Here is a 17,894-nt window from a genome sequence, read left to right as displayed (position 1 = left end):
TTGTGAGTAAATGGCGCACAAAAGGTACTTTTTGGTTTGAAATCTTTATCCCAAGTCTCAATAAGTTTAGGTGGTTGAGAATCTTTGAAAAATAATTTTAATTTTAGAGACCTGAAAAATTTGAACAAAGCGATTTCAGTTTCTGCTAAGTTGGAGCGATAAGTGGGAACAAATGTGATGCCTTTATTTAACAGTTTGATTTCAGCTTTAGTTAAAGTTTTTGAGGAGATGTTTACTACGAGGTTGTTTTCGACATCTGGCTCCTGGTCCTTACCGCGATATTTTGATCTGTTTCTTTTGCCCCTTCTTGTGACTCTTCCACTGTTGGTGGAGAGTTTGCGGCAGGACTGATGTCTAAAAAAGATGATTGTTGGGTGATGGTGCTTGTGGACGGTTTTCTTGAAGACGTGGTAGATTTGTTAATTGGGCCTCTTGATGCTGAAATCTCCGAGTCAGATACTACGCTTTCTTGAGATGAGGATGTTGTTGTCGTTTGTGTTTGTTCTTTTGGTTGCCATTTCCTTTGATTGTATACTTCTGCCCAAGAGTAAACTTCTTTGAGTTTATAGTCTAATGTATCTCTTCGATACTTTCGGATTTTTCTTTCATTCACTTCTTTGGCATATTTGTCCAATTTCAAGTTGATTTCTTCCAAAGTTTTGGTTAAGTCTGGGATTTTGTTAATTTCTGTTTGTAGAGTTTTGATTTCTTCTTCTAGTTCGATTAACGCTTTTGATAGTTCTTCCACAATCAGCAAAATCAAATCAAGTGAACATTTATTTAAAATCTGATACCATCTTTCAATGAATTTCTTGCTGTTTTTACAAAGCATTGGTTTCAGGGCTATCCTGAGGCTTCTAGGTATTCTCTTGTTTTTGTGATAATGGATTAACGTGGTGGCATGCATCCTTTGATTAATCTCTTTTTTGCTCAAATATTCAAATTGTCGAAGTAACTGTGTTGTAGTAGTTTTTTGTGGAGTGAAACGTCTGGTCTCCTGAATCAAATCATAAATTTCTAAGGCTGCTTCAGGCGAAAAGCCAAGAGTCTCCGCTTTATTGGTGGTGAGTTGAGCTATGTCGTCTAACTGCATTATTTCAATTTGGTGCAATCAGGGATAAGGCGGACTGAAAAATGCAAAATTATAACTGTGTGATCCCCGTGCACTCTAAGGTATGTGGACGGTTTAACAATATAGTTTCGGCGCACCTTGTGAAACACGAAGTCCCGGCGTGTCTTTATCAATGCAAAAATGTTGTAAGAAAGAACATCTTCTCACTAACAAGGGCGCACTTAATATACGATGAAACTCGCTGGTTTCTTCATCAGTTTTCTTTTATTATTCAAATTTTTTTAACTCCAAATGAATTTCAAAACTTTGTCAGTTCATATTGACAATCATATTCATCGTTCATTTCCAATCAGGTGAAAATAAATTTTCATGACAACCTTAGATGTCCACCCAATGCATTTCGGGTCAAATAAAGGTCTGACCCTTCTTCAGGGGTCTAAAAGTAAATGAGACAGGACCATTAGCTTCACTCAAGCATACAGTCTAATACATGGGGATTAATCTTGAATTTTAAATGCATATAACCACAAATTAGATTACATTACACATGATCGTTAATTCTTAAGGTCTAACCGCTTAAAAATATAATAAAGAATGCCAAGTGGCTACAAATTTTTTTTTAAATGAAAGCAAAAAACAAGCGACATTGGTAGTGCAACAACCTTCATCTGGTAAGGAAACATCAGCGAAAATGGTGGTGACAACTATACTCAGCGAGATTATAACTAACAAGGTATAGGGCAAAGAGACAAAATCTAAAGCACTAGAAACGATCACTCAATCAACTTACTCGGGACACAAAAGGTCTCTGCAGCTGTTGGAATTACACACTCGGCGTGTAGCGTTCATGCCGAGATAAGTGGCTAGTTAAATCATGCAGGATAGGTCTATTTATATCACATGGTGCAAAGATAAGAGTTACGCTGTCATTGGCTCCCAAGTGAACCAATGAGAATAGGAGGCTGTGAATGAACCACTGGTTATGCGCACAAAATGTAAAGCTGACATTGGCTCCCAAATGAACCAATGAAAATGAAAAGCTATGAATGAACCAATAGTTACACACACATAAGGTAACAAATGAACTGGGACTTCTGTGCTTACACAAAAAGTGTGTATGCGAAAAGTGAACAATAAAGTTAAACATACGAAAAGGAAAAACTTGAAAAAATTCGATAATACATATCAAACAGAGTTAACAGATCCATGTCAGTAGAAACATGATGTAAGGACCAAAGGGTGCCTATTACCAATGCTGAATAATGAGAATTCAAATTATAAAAAACACATATATTCAATACGATCGTTAATCCCAAAAGGATGGGAACAGTTCAATTTCTTAATCCAAAAATATTCAGCTCGTAGTCTTTGTTTAGTGGGATCCATGTCGCGGCGTTGTTGAATCGTTTCAAGTATAGTAAAGCGTAGTTGTGATATTTGGTGACCCGCTTCTGTCCAATGATTTGCTACAGATGATTTTAAATTCTTCATCCTGATATTGCTCTTATGTTCAGTAATACGAACTTTCACTTTACGCTCAGTTTGTCCAACGTATACTTTGCCACATGGGCATTTAATGGCGTAGACGCAATTCACTGTATCGCAAGTGCTTGTGTGATTGAGGGCTATGGGGTAACCCTTAGTGGGATGGGTGAATTCTTTACCAATAATGACATTGCCACAATGAATACAGTTTTGGCATTGAAGCATGCCACGCCAATTCTGTGTAGATTTCTTAGGAACATTCAACAGTTCTTTGAGATTTTTAGAGCGTTGAAAGGCAAAAGTGATTTTATCATCATATAGATTATTTAGATCTGGTTCCATTTGTATGATTCTCCAGTGTTTGGTGATGGCTTTCTGTATTTTTTGTGACTCAGTGGAGTATTTTAATACACATACTGTTTTCTTCGTTTCTTTAGAATTGGTGATACGTTGTTGAAGAAGGTCATCTCTTGATTGCAACGATATTTTGTCAAGGGATGTTAGTAAAACACTTTCAGGGTAACCTCTCATTCTGTATTTCATTGTTTGTTTCTCAAGGGTGGTTTTTAAATCTTCTTGATTAGATACAATGCGTTTCATTCTTATGAACTGGGAGGTAGGTAAATGTTTCTTCAGTGATTCTGGATGAAAACTTTGGAATAGTAGACTAGAATTTTTGTCCGTTTTTTTAATATGAAGTTGGGTGGAGATTTGATTTTGATCAAGTTTCACAATGACATCCAAAAATGCAATAGATTTTTCTTCAATACAATGAGTGAATTTAATCCGATCATTATGCATATTCAAGTTGGTGATGTTGTTTTCAAGTTGTGTACGAGATCCCTTCCAAATCACAAATAGGTCATCAATATACCTCTTGTATATTACTGTTTTGAAATTCATTTGGAGTTAAAAAAATTTGAATAATAAAAGAAAACTGATGAAGAAACCAGCGAGTTTCATCGTATATTAAGTGCGCCCTTGTTAGTGAGAAGATGTTCTTTCTTACAACATTTTTGCATTGATAAAGACACGCCGGGACTTCGTGTTTCACAAGGTGCGCCGAAACTATATTGTTAAACCGTCCACATACCTTAGAGTGCACGGGGATCACACAGTTATAATGGCTATGGCGATGTCAGGTGCGGAGGTCTCTGTCAGGAAGGCGACGTCCGGGGATGTTATATTGAGCAGGTCCCAGAGCTCGACGGCGTGTTTGCGTGCGGAGCGGGTGTTCAGTAGTATGCATCGGAGGTGGTTGGGGTCTTTCTTGGCAGGTGGTTTGTCGGCTCTGAGGCTGGTGTAGCTGCAGTTCCGGCAGGTGAAGGGACCGTGTGTGCATTTCAGGTCGGCCTTGAAGTTGGTGTGGGTCCGTCCGGAGTTGAGAGCGTGCAGAGTGCTGGCGTCGTAGTGGCGGCGGTCATCGTGGCGGGGGCGGGGGCCAGGGGTTCTGGCGCTGGGCGCGGTCCAGGCGCGGACGGGTGCAGGCGGGCTTGCCGTTGGCGTGCCTTCGGCGCGCCAGCGGCACGCCCGTTGCGCGTATCCACTGCGCGGCCGTGCAGCGGCCGGCATATATTGGGAGGTGGGAGGGAGGAGCAGCTGGGAGGTGGGGGCAGTGAATGGGCAGTGGGCAGTCAGGGAGGCGGGCCGCAGCGGCAGGGGCGGTGAGGGACGATGAAGGGAACAGAAGGCAAAAGGGCACAAAAAAACGAGGGAAAATGAGTGTCACAGAAGGCAAGAGGGCACAGAAATACAGGGAAAAAACGAGTGTCACAGAAGGCAACAAGGGCACAAAAAATGAGGGAAAACGAGTCACAGAATGCAAGAGGGCACAGAAATACAGGGAAAAAACGAGTGTCACAGAAGACAAACAGGGCACAAGAATACAGGGGCAGCTGAGAAACAGAAGGCAAAATGGGCGGAGAGGCACGGGGCAGAGAGGGGTACAGAAGGAAAAACCGGGCTGAGAGACACGGGGACAGCGAGGGGAACAGAGGGAAGAAAATGGGCACGGACCAAAAACAGGCAGCGGGGGAAGACAGAACAACAGTAGTCACAGACACAACAATGAAATACAGGCAATACAATAAAACACTAGAGCGCAAAATGAACAAACCTACGGTCTACCACTGGCCACCAGGGATGAGGCCTAGGTGGTAGCCTGCGGGTGGTGGAGGACCTCGAACTTCCTCAGCAGCAGTGGCAGCTGGGGCAGGGATACACAGGCGGTGCTGTGCAGAGAGGGAGTGACCTACCTGGTGGGGTCAAGGGTCGCTCTCCTCACCGCGCAGCGGCCGGCATATATGGGGAGGTGGGAGGGACGAGCAGCTGGGAGGCGGGTGCAGCGAATGGGCAGCGGGCAGTCGGGGGGGCGGGGCCGCAGAGGACGCAGCGGCGGGGGCGGTGAGGAACGATGAAGAGAACAGAAGGCAAAAGGGCACAAGAAAACGAGGGAAAACGAGTGTCACAGAAGGCAAGTGGGCACAGAAATACTGAGAAAAACACAAGTGTCACAGAAGGCAAAAAGGGCACAAAAAACATGGGAAAACAAGTGTCACAGAAGGCAAGAGGGCACAAAAAATACAGGGAAAAAGCGAGTGTCACAGAAGGCAAACAGGGCACAAGAATACAGGGGCAGCTGAGAAACAGAAGGCAAAATGGGCGGAGAGGCACGGGGGCAGCGAGGGGTACAGAAGGGAAAACCGGGCAGAGACACGGGGGCAGCGAGGGGTGCAGAAGGAAAAACCGGGCAGAGACATGGGGGCAGCGAGGGGTACAGAAGGAAAAACCGGGCAGAGACACGGGGCAGCGAGGAGTACAGAAGGAAAAACCGGGCTGAGAGACACGGGGACAGCGAGGGGAACAGAGGGAAGAAAACGGGCACGGACCATGAACAGGCAGCGGGGGGAAGACAGAACAACAGCAGTCACAGACACAACAATGAAATACAGGCAATGCAATACAATAGAGCTCAAGATGAACAAACCTACGGCCTACCACTGGCCACCAGGGATGAGGCACAGGTGGTAGCCTGCGGGTGGTGGAGGGCCTCAAACTTCCTCAGCAGCAGCGGTAGCTGGGACAGGGACACACAGGCGGTGCTGTGCGGAGGGGGAGCGACCTACCTGGTGGTAGGCGTAAGGAGTGACGCAGCATGTTAGGAATAGGCATTCCTAACCATTGCTGGAGTTGCGTCGTGCTTGTGACACGACTCCAGCAATGCAGTGCCCTTACTCCGACAAGATGTGTCACGTATCTGTCTATCCTTGCGACATTGTGCACCGCATTGTAAATGCGGTGCATCCAAGGTGGCGCAAGGCTATTTTTCCGTCACACAAAATAACTAGCGCATCTCTGCTAATATGCAGAGATGCGCCAGTTATTGTATATCTGCCCCGGTGTAGCATAGGGCTTTACAACGTGATGCATCTCCCTAGATGCGTCATGTTGTAAATATGTCGCATAGTGGCACATTGTTTGAGATGCCGCTGCGCTGAGTCACAGAAGTGACGCAACAGTGTCGTAAAGATGTCGCAAGGGGCTTGTAAATCTTCCCCCTAGTTTCTCTCCCCTTTCCCTTTCCCTCTCTTTCTTTCAAACACCCTTTTCTATGTCACACACATTCTCTCACTCTCTGCCTCTCTTTTTCATTATATCTCCTGCCCCCTTTCCACCTAGTGTGCTTCCTTCCCCTCCATTGTTCCTCCCCTCCTTCCCGCGTGCACCGTGCAGTCCTTCCGCATCTCACCTCTTTCCCCACATTTCTGCCTGCGCCGCCTCTAATCCTATAACCATCCTCCCCACTTTGCTGTTTCCTTCTACATGTGGTCTGTCTCATTTCCCTCGTTCTCTGACTGCCTTTGTCCCAGTACCTCCTGATGCAAACCACCACACGTCCCTCTCTTAACCTCTCTCTCACGCTCCTTCCCTCCTACGTCACTCCCCCTCATTATACCATGTCATTGCACCGACTCCTCTACCCCCCATCTCAGCCTATGTCTCACTTCTTCTACATAATTACTTCCCCAGCCCTCCCTTTGCTCCCTCTCACCACCTTTACGCATCTTCAGGTGCACACTCTTAAGTGTGCACACACCCTTTTCTTGCCCTGTACTCCCTTTCCTCGTGTCCCCTCTAGAGCAGCACTCTCTTTTAATGTTCTCTCCTCCACTTTCTTCCTTCCCATCACTTCTCTTTGCCACCCATTTCTTACAATATCCCTCCCCAATCCCCCCAACCACAACCACACACACACACACACAACCACAACCACACACAAAATAACACAAACACACAACCACATACACAACCACAACTACACACACAACCACAACACACAACGACAACCACACACACAACCACAACCACACACACACACAGAACCACACACACAACCACAAACACACACACAAAACCACAAACACAACCACAACCACTCACACACACACAAAACCACAAACAAACAACCACTCACACACAACCACACACAGCCACAACCACACACACACACAACCATACACACACACACACAACCACACACACACAACCACAACCACACACACAACCACACACACACAACCACACACACACCCCCACGCACACAACCACACACACAACCACAACCACACACAACCACACACACAACCACAACCACACAACCACACACAATAACACAAACACACAACCACGCACACACAACCACACACACACAACCACCCACACACACACAACACACACACACACACACACACAACCACAAACAGTTTCTTTGGCTGTCAGCATAAATACGCTGTCACCAAACACGATGAGCACCTCGGGAAAGTTTGGGAAGTCACCTCCAACTTTGAAACCGCTTGCTGTTGCAGAGTGTGTGCTGTACACATGGCAATACGTTGACACAGCGGACTGTTGCAAGGAATGCTTTGAGCCTCGGAGGCTGACAGACCTTAGTCTGTGCATTAGTTCACCCTGTCTTGGCGCTGCATAAAAACAGGGTGCCCACTGTCCAGCATGAAGTGAGACATTGAGATCGGGGCTGGAGATGCTGTTTAGCAATCTGCTTAGAACATTGTGTTTCATTTAGGGCATTAAACATAAAGGAGCACTGGCAACGCTGATAAAATGGATTTCATTTTGAGTAGTGACTAAAACTTTAAAAAAGCCTGCAGTACTGAAACAAGCATTTGCAATGCAATAGGTCTCGCATTTGCAAAAGTTTCAGCTATTGTCATTGTTCATGACAATGCATTTTTTATCTATTTTATAAACAAACACATAAATAAATGGCATCATTTACAATGCCAATAGCTAGTGTTGCATTATTATTAGCAATGCCAACTGCTCACACTTTTATAATGCGAGACCTATTGCATTGCAAATGCTTGTTTCTCTCTGCCCCTCTCTGCGCCCCTCATCCCGGCATCCGCTCCCTCCCTCCCCTTCTTTCTCAAATACGCAACCCTCTTTATGTAATGTGTTTCGGCTTCACGTTCTCTCTCACACCATCTCTTCTGTCTCTCGCTCTCTCACACACACTCTTCTATTTTCTTGACCCGATCCACTCTGTGTCTCTTTCGTTCTTCCCCAAACACACAGACACAGCTATTGGGGTGACCTTTAAATAACGTCTACCCCAGACGAGACAGGCGCATACAACAGGGCGTGGAGGAGAGAGACTGAACTCGCTTACGATGTCCACAATGACTTCAGAGCTGCTGTAATGTGACAGGGAAACGTAAATATACATCCGGGGTTTGTGGAAGCTTCTGGGCTGACGGGGCCTCCCCGCGCTCTTGTGCAGGACGAAACAAACACCACGTTTCACAAGAGTCCAGTACAATGCTGAGCGAGGCTGGCGAAAGTTACCGCCACCCAAGACAGTATCTATGGCAGAGCAGTAACCTCCGTCACCGCCAAAGGAGCAAGATCACACAATGCGTCAACCGTGTCACTAGCTTTGAAACTAATCCAGTGAAAGAATCTCGGATCCATTCCGCAGTTGAAGAGGCGTGCGTCGGACTCCGCAGGGAGGTACCCTGGCTAGGCCTGGTGTGAACTGTCTTTCACAGAAGACACATTGTTGTGCTGGTTATGGTGGTAAAGGTGAACTTCAACCACTGCCCGAGTCTTTGGTAGACAAACACAGAAACAGGTGTCCAGAAATGCCAAGACTGACTGCACCCTCTGGTGGTGAATAATTTTATTTATTTATTTAAGGAGTTTTATATAGCGCTGGCCAGACGGGGGGGGGGTATCGGAGCGCTTTACTGCAGTTTATCGCAAGACTTTGTATTGCATTTGCCATTTTACACGTTACACGTGCTAAACTGCATATTGACCTCGATTCCATGTGATGATCTGGTCTTCCATTTTGTTGTACTGCATTTCCATTTTGTGCTGCTCTGACCTGTAGTTACACTTCAGCAGTAACAAACATGTTTTTCACGTAAACCAGTACGAGCTGGTGCAAGACATACCTCGTGAGGTTATTTTGTGCCTTGAGCCTGTTTTTGTGCATTCTATGCTTATCTCTAGGACATAGGGAGGATGCGCTGTGCAAGGCTCTCCAAGGCCGGAGATAGGGAAAGGAATGTCTTTTGCCTCGGCGCACCCAAGCAGAATCTGGCCAGGTCTGTATGGGTGGGTCTGACGCAGAGATGCGGCCAGCACCTATGATGGATGGATGGGCGAGAACGCCTGCTAGAGGGTTCTCAAATGTGTTGGTTTAACTATAAAAAGCGGTGTCCGTGAGGTGGAGCTCAGGAACTCAGTCTTGGAGTGGACGCACTCGCGGGACGACTTTGGTGCCCGGAGAGATTACTTCCTGTGCCCCAGTCTCTACAGGGTTCCCGACTTGGTGTTTTCGGTGCTTGGCCAGGGATGTTGAAGACTCCGGTGCAGATGCATCTGGTGAGGTGTTTTGTACATTAACTGTTTATATATGTATCTATATTCAAGATCTCATATCCGTATATATATATAGTGTGGTGTATTCATTGTTTCACTTGGTGCCTAAGAACTTACTAGCTTCAGTGACTTATTGCCCTTGTCTACGATACTAATAAAGCTCATTTTACCTCCAGAGGAGTGTTGGAGTTTCTGTGTAAGTAAGTGGTGTGCGTAAGTTTAGATTACGCAAGTGGGCAAGGCAATACATTTTGGCGTAGTCGGCAGGATTCGTAAATTACGCGGGGAGGAACATGTTTAAAAAGACAAAAGGTGGTTTTGGTTCCTTGGCACCAAGTGAAATTCCTTTTGCCCCCATGCAGATTCCTGGATGGGAGGCGACGCCGTACTCCGCGCTGGCGCGTGAGTATTCTAAAAGCACAGGATTAAGTGAGAGCTGGTTTGACTGTTTGGGCGAAGCAACGCCAGAAGATGTTTTAAATTGTTTACGGAAAGTTCCTATAGAAAAAGGTAAAGAATTATATACAGTGAGCCGCCGAGGTTGGGCTCTGCTGCATGCCTACCGTCAGGGTTTTGACAAATGCTTATCTCTGCAGCAGGAACAGTTGAGCTTAGAAAAACAACTGGTTGAGGCTAAGAATATGTCTACGATGCTTTCCTGTCAGAATAAGCTATTACAAGACAAATTAGAAACATATCAGACTATAGCAGAACGGGCTGCAGTCCGTGTCGCTGAATACAGATACAAGAAAAGGAGGGGTAGAGTGAGTAAGCGAAAAGTCCATTTAGCGATTGCCAAAGCAGGCTTAGATTTTGATCCATCCACCTGGGACTCTAACATCTGGGAATCATCAGAGTTCTCCTCAGAAGAAGAGCAGCCTTTACAGAGAGAAAGGGAGGAGGAGGTAAATAATAGTAAGAGAGTGGAAGTGCAGCCCATTCTAAGACGGAAATTTCAGTCCGGTCCACATAACCCGCAGGGAATTATGTTAAATAGTCTGGAGGATTTTACCCAACAGGAGATTAGTGATGTTTTAGAGAGATTTAGACAGAAGCCTGGCGAGGCACTGTTAACTTGGATGGTGCGCCTTTATGATCAAGGCGCTTCTGGAGTAATGTTAGACAGTGGAGATGCTGCCAAATTTTGCACTCTCAGTACTGATCCCACTGTGCAGGGACATTTTCGGAATTACAATAGTGATGACCAAATTACCCTGTTGCAGCTAGCCGCACAGGGATGTAGTCATAAGTACCCCACAGATTCAGATTGGCCTGGGAATGAAAAACCATGGTTTACCCTACGAGATGCCTCGCAGAGAATTAAGGAGGAGGGAATGAAGCTGGCAATCCTTATAGGTGAGGCGTATGATTTGATGGGTCAGAGAATGACTGTGTCCGTGCGGAACAAAATCATTCGTTTGGCACCCCCTGCATACAAAGCGGTGATAATGACTCTGTTAATCAATCAAACTGGTAATTCCGTAGGAGAAGTAGTCGAGGCAGTTCGTGAGCTGGGAGAGCTTGGGGAATGGAACAAGCCAGACAGGGCTTCACGCTCAGAGTCCCGCACTGATAACAACCGAGTAACCCGACGTGATATGTTTTTGGCGCTGTTAAAGGATGGGGTGTCAAGGAGTGAAATTGATGGTATCGAGACCAAAAGCATGTGGGAAATGTACCGTAAGCGAGGACTGGATAAAAAGGAGGGGAGTAGGCTTGTGAATAGAAAAGATAACAAGAAAGTAAGTCGCAGGGAAGCAGAGCCTGAGGAGCACGACAAAGCAGGTCAGGAGAGAGAGAGAGAGAGAGAGGGAACCTCATGTGAAAGTGACAAAAGAGAAAGGTTGGGACCGAGATTGCACAGATTCAGATGGGGATCGGGAAGAGGAGGAGTTGTTCCCTAAGGATTACCCGACATTGTATTCAGATCTGCGCCGGGACCTGCGCCGGGCAGATGCAGAGCTGCGCAGGCGAAAGTTAGATTAGGAAATGGGCCAAGCTCCAGTGCAGGGATGGGCTCGCAAAGATAATAGACCACATGTGAGGGTTGAGATCTATTGGAAAAATAGAAACGTTCAGGAGGTGCGAGCTTTAGTAGACACCGGAGCGGAGGCCACACTGATACATGGCAATCCACGAAAATTTAAAGGACAGTATTTCACTATCACGGGTTTGGGTGGACAGGAGACACCAGCAGTGCAAATGGTAATTCAGATGAAAATAGGCAGACTTCCCAAGAGAGCATACACTGTCTTGATCGTGCCCATTCCAGAGTACATTATTGGTATTGACATTTTGAAAGGTATGACCCTATATTTAGATGACGGATGCTATCAGTTTGGGTCAAAGCAGTACCTCTCTGTGGCTGCTGTGAGGGTGGGGCGCTTGAAGATTCCCCCAGTGAAGGTGCCCCAAGAAAGTGGTGCACATGAAGCAGTACAGGATCCCAGGGGGACATGATAAGATCACTGCAACCATACGGGACTTGGTGGAGGCAGGGGTGGTGAGACTGGTTACCACGGCGTGGAATAACCCTGTGTGGCCCGTGCGCAAACCGGATGGAAGCTGGCGTATGACTGTTGATTACCGCAAGCTGAATAAGCATACGCCCCCATTGACAGCCGCGGTGCCCGACACCATCACTTTGATTGAGAAAATTCAGAAACACAGTGGCACATGGTATGCGGCAATTGATATTGCCAATGCTTTTTTCACGATTCCAATTGCCCCCGAGTCCCAGGAGCAATTCTCCTTCTCGTGGTCTGGTAGACAATTCACCTTTCAATCTTTGCCTCAAGGGTACTTACATAGCCCTACAATCTGTCACCGGTTGGTGGCAGAGCATTTGGATGAGGTGTCAGTCATTCCTGGAGTACAGCTTTGTCATTATATTGATGACGTGTTGATTCAAGGAGAGTCCCAAGAACAGGTGCAGGCTCAGCTAGACAGAATTGTAGAGCATTTGCAGAGCAAAGGGTGGGTGATTAACCCAGAGAAGGTGCAGGGACCCTCCCAAAGTGTGAAGTTTTTGGGTATTCAGTGGCATCAGAGGCATAGAGAGGTGCTGCCACAAGTAAGGCAAAAGATCAAGGAGTTTGCAGTGCCGCGAAACAGGGAGGAGGCGCAGCGCTTCATTGGATTGTTTGGTTTTTGGAGACAGCATATTCCCCATTTGAGTCAGATCTTGGCCCCTCTGTACAAGGTTACACGGAAGAAGCATGAGTTTGAGTGGGGGGAGGCCCAGCAACAGGCATTTGAGTCAGCGAAGGAGGCTATACAGCGTGCCCTGGATCTATGGCCCATACGAGAGGGAAGCATTGATTTGAATGTAACAGTCCAGGATCAGTATGCGACCTGGAGCCTGTGGCAAAAACAGGGGAGACAGAAGGTGCCCCTAGGGTTTTGGACAAAGAAACTACCTGATGCTGGAGAGCGGTACACTCCTTTCGAAAAGCAGTTGTTGGCATGTTATTGGGCTCTGGTGGATACCGAGCAATTGACCTTGGGACACAATGTGTTTTTGAGACCTGAAATTCCTATCATGCAATGGGTGATGAGCTCACCCAAGACACACAGGATTGGGCATGCACAGGAGGCTAGCGTCATAAAGTGGGAATGGTACATACAAGACAGGGCACGAGTGGGTCCTAAAGGTACCGCAGTGCTGCATGAGCAAGTGGCGCAAACTCCAGTAGCAGATGCAGAAATGTTGCAAGATGTACCCAAAGTGCGAGAGTCCCCAGTGAAATGGGGCGGACCATTCTCAGAGTTGTCCGCGGAGGACAAAAAGCACGTGTGGTTTACAGATGGCTCAGCCAGATATGTGGGGAACAAGAGACATTGGAAAGCAGTGTCATACAATCCTGTGACCAAAAAGTTGCTGTCGACTACTGGAGAGGGAAGAAGTAGTCAGTTTGCAGAATTGTACGCAGTTTACCAGGCTTTAAAGCAAGAGCTCCCTGGTACATGTCACATTTATACTGATTCATGGTCCACGGCCAATGGGTTAGCCACTTGGCTTCCCGCATGGCATGCTCATAATTGGATGATTCACAATAGGGAGGTTTGGGGAAAAGAGTTGTGGCAGGAGATTTGGGAATTGTTGTCCCAGAGTACAGTCACAGTTTATCATGTTGATGCTCATTGCCCGACTGACTCACTAGAGCGTTGGTGCAATTCCTTTGCAGACCAAGAAGCGAAGATTTGTGAAGCTGAGGTGGCGACGCAGGATTCTGACTTGGTGGGCATGGCTAAATGGGCGCATCAGAAAAGCGGACATTTGGGCGAGCGAGCCACTAGCAGGTGGGCAGAAAGTAGAGGGATGCATATTCCCCTAGATTTGATTAAAACTACGATCATTCACTGTCCCGTTTGTCAGCATACCCAACACAGACCGTTTCCACAGGTAGCGAGAGGCCAGCTAGGCAGAGGGAAGTTGCCAGGGCAAATATGGCAAATTGATTTCATCGGGCCAATGCCAATGTGTCGAGGATGTCAGTATGCCTGCACGGTGGTGGATACCTATTCTGGCTATCTCATCGCCTTTCCATGCAAGAGAGCAACCCAGTCTAACACTCTGAAAACGTTGAATTTGTTGATTTTGTATTACGGAATTCCTTTACAGGTCCAGAGTGACAATGGGTCACACTTTAAAGGAAAGATGGTGCAAGATTTTTGTGTGCAGCATAACATTGAATGGATCTATCACATACCCTATTACCCACAGGCAGCGGGTTTGATTGAGAGAATGAATGGCTTGTTGAAAGAGCAGTTGAAAAAGTTGTCTGACGGGTCATTGAAGGGGTGGAGGGATCACTTGTCTGATGCATTGCAAATTTTGAACAACCGACCCCTTGCTAATGCAGAAACTCCCTTGATGCGCATGTTGACCCCAGCTTTGCAGATCAAGCCTCATGTGGCCACAAACACGATTCTGTACTGGGAGACAGCTCCCGGAGCTTTAGCTCCATATCGTGCCACACCAGAAGCTGTTGGTCTTGATTTACATGCCCTGAAAGTCTATCGACTGCAACGAGACATTACCTTGATTGAGACAGGAATTGGAGTTCAAATTCCCCCAGAGCATTTCGGACTGATCGCTCCTCGATCTGGGCTTGCCCTTAAAGGCATCCAGGTTTTGGGAGGGGTGGTCGATGCCGATTACCAGGGGGAGATCAAAGTTATTCTGTTGAACAGTGGAGACAATGATCTGATTGTGCAACCCGGTGACCGAGTTGCCCAAATGGTCATCATGCCGGTTTATGGAGGAAATGTCATGAAGGGGACGGCCCCAGCCCTTCTAACTGTGCGAGGAAAGGGCGGGTTCGGACCTACTGACAAGAACCCAGGGGCGAAAGTATGGGTTGAGTCCCCAAACAAACCTCCTGAACCTGCAGAATTAATCGCTAAAGGAAAGGATAATATCCTTGTCATCATGAGACCCGGACAGGAAAAGTGGGAAAATGTACCTGCTGAAAAATGTTATTTACGAGAGTGATTATACCAGTTTGTTTTCTGTTTCTAGATCACAGTATGGCTTGCCGCTGCGATGCTTGCGCTGTGTGGTCTGTGTTTGGGCGTGTCCGGAGGGGTCCGGGAGGGCCCAGGGATGCCGAAGGGGATCAACCGCCCGAGTCGGATGACAGCATTGCTGCAGCAACCAGATAACATCTGGACCTACTTGGCCGAGAATGTGCTGAATACTTCCCACTTCTGTATGAGAAATCTTCAGAGTACAGCTGATATGATATCCACTTGTCTTGTTGCCGTACCTACCCCTGCATGTGTGCTTCTGCACATCTTCAACCAAACTAACTTTGATGAGGTAGTGGAGGAAACTGATGTTCAAACACATCTGAGTCTTTATGAGTACTGTCGTTTTTGCCCGGAGGTCACAGATAATCTCTGGAGGAACATGACAAGTATTGTTACCTACAACATCACTACTGGAGATGTTTGCTATCAACTAACTTGTGACCCTGCCAAAATTGGCAAGTGTGGCCAATTGAAACTAGAGAAAAACACACAATTGACCACTGATCAACAAACATTATGTCAGTCACGACATGACAGCTTTTGCAGTAATGTTACCAATCATATGGTCTGTAATCATACAGTATTAGCCGCTAGCCATGTTAACCATGTGAAATTATCTAAAGGATGGCTTTTTTCGTGTGGCAATATTTCATACACTTACATACCAGCTAATATAACTGGAGGACCTTGTGCCTTATCACGATTAAGTCTTATGCTTTTTCCTATGCAGTCTATCACACATATTCGCTCCCCGAGAGCTGCTGTTCAATTACCTGAGGATTGTGATTCCAAAATTGACTTGCTTTCTAGGGCAGAGTATACTAGTTTGGCAATTTCCATTGTAGGAGTGCCAGGACTGTCCGTTTATAATGCAAGAACTATTGCTAAATTTGCCAGTTTAATTGCGAAGAATCTCAATCATACTTCTGCCGCTTTAGCTGATTTGCTATTAGATGTTCAAGGAACGAGAAAAGCTGTTTTGCAGAATAGGGCAGCTGTGGATTATTTGTTGTTGAAACACAACCACGGTTGCGAGGACTTTGATGGGCTCTGTTGTTTCAATTTATCTGATCATTCTACATCTATCCATGCACATATTAATGCTTTAAAAGATTTAGTGAAAGGGGTTACCCAAAATGTTGATCAAGGATGGTGGGATTGGTTGTTTGGGTGGCTACCTAATTTTGGACAGCTTCGTTATATCCTGGGTGTTATCGTAGTGATTATTGGTGTTTCTATTTCATTATGCTGTTGTATTCAATGTATTCCTAATCTTCTCTCCCTTCTTCATCCCAGATCCATAGTATTTAGACCAATGGGATATGATGGGTGAATCGAGGGTCAAGGGGTGGAATGTATTGCATTTGCCATTTTACACGTTACACGTGCTAAACTGCATATTGACCTCGATTCCATGTGATGCCCTGGTCTTCCATTTTGTTGTACTGCATTTCCATTTTGTGCTGCTCTGACCTGTAGTTACACTTCAGCAGTAACAAACATGTTTTTCACGTAAACCAGTACGAGCTGGTGCAAGACATACCTCGTGAGGTTATTTTGTGCCTTGAGCCTGTTTTTGTGCATTCTATGCTTATCTCTAGGACATAGGGAGGATGCGCTGTGCAAGGCTCTCCAAGGCCGGAGATAGGGAAAGGAATGTCTTTTGCCTCGGCGCACCCAAGCAGAATCTGGCCAGGTCTGTATGGGTGGGTCTGACGCAGCGATGCGGCCAGCACCTATGATGGATGGATGGGCGAGAACGCCTGCTAGAGGGTTCTCGAATGTGTTGGTTTAACTATAAAAAGCGGTGTCCGTGAGGTGGAGCTCAGGAACTCAGTCTTGGAGTGGACGCACTCGCGGGACGACTTTGGTGCCCGGAGAGATTACTTCCTGTGCCCCAGTCTCTACAGGGTTCCCGACTTGGTGTTTTCGGTGCTTGGCCAGGGATGTTGAAGACTCCGGTGCAGATGCATCTGGTGAGGGGTTTTGTACATTAACTGTTTATATATGTATCTATATTCAAGATCTCATATCTGTATATATATATAGTGTGGTGTATTCATTGTTTCACTTGGTGCCTAAGAACTTACTAGCTTCAGTGACTTATTGCCCTTGTCTACGATACTAATAAAGCTCATTTTACCTCCAGAGGAGTGTTGGAGTTTCTGTGTAAGTAAGTGGTGTGTGTAAGTTTAGATTACGCAAGTGGGCAAGGCAATACAGACTTATATAATAGAGCATTGTTATACATCATGGTTCAGAAGTCCAAGTGTGTTGTGCAGTATTGAGGTAGTGGTGAGTACTGAGGTAACCTCGTGGATTGCACATCGTCTTGAGTTGAACTTAAGTGGTATTTGTGATACAGAGTCGGAGAGCAATGGAGTCGGGGCTTGCATTACGGCGGCGGTTATCCATTCGGGAGGGAGCGGTTGAAGAGGAGGGCTTTTAGGTGTTTTTTTAATTTCTTGAAGGACGGGATAGCTCTGATATCTGCTGGGATGGAGATTCAGATTTTTGGCGCGTTTCCAGCGAAGGACCTTGCAGCAGTTTTTTGTTTGTGTGTTTTCATAGGGATGAGAAGTAGGGTGTTGGAGCTCCTGAGGTTTCTTGTCTGACCAGCCTTTTTGAGGCCAGATATTCCGGTTTTCCTGTGTGTAGGGCTTTGTGCGTGAGGCAGGCAGTTCTGAAATTAGCACGCTGTTGGACTGGGAGCCATTTTAGTTCTCTTAGTGCTGGTGAAATGTGATCATATTTCCTGATTCCAGTGACCATTCTGGCTGATGCGTTGAGGGTTGTTTTTAGGGGAGCTATGTGGAATTTTGTTGTACCGGTGAGGGTTGCGTTCCCATAGTCGAGTCTGGATGGCACCAGTGATTGGGTGGCTTGTTTGAGATCT

The 17,894-nt window shown here is 46.3% G+C and overlaps 1 protein-coding gene across 3 annotated transcripts in view; it reads left to right on the top strand.

Moving 5' to 3' along the window:
* Positions 1-17,146, top strand: part of LOC146772228 (uncharacterized) — a 73,689-nt gene extending 56,543 nt beyond the window's left edge. Inside the window, exons 1-2 of one of the 3 annotated variants that reach the window (XM_085638799.1) lie at positions 9,343-9,466; positions 14,988-17,139. In XM_085638799.1, coding sequence (XP_085494925.1) covers positions 9,437-9,466; positions 14,988-16,331 — 1,374 coding nt within the window. In that variant the 5' untranslated portion in view covers positions 9,343-9,436 and the 3' untranslated portion in view covers positions 16,332-17,139. Of the gene's footprint in view, positions 1-9,342; positions 9,467-14,987 lie in introns of those variants that run through there. The other 2 variants (XM_085638800.1, XM_085638801.1) reach the window with 2 other exon arrangements.
* The last annotated feature ends 748 nt before the right edge of the window (positions 17,147-17,894 follow it).

This window comes from Triturus cristatus, chromosome 12 (assembly GCF_964204655.1).
Source record: "Triturus cristatus chromosome 12, aTriCri1.1, whole genome shotgun sequence".
In the NCBI taxonomy this organism is placed as follows: Eukaryota; Metazoa; Chordata; class Amphibia; order Caudata; family Salamandridae; genus Triturus; species Triturus cristatus.
The sequence above is the reverse complement of the archived record's forward strand: the minus strand, read 5'-3'. Positions and strand labels throughout refer to the sequence as shown.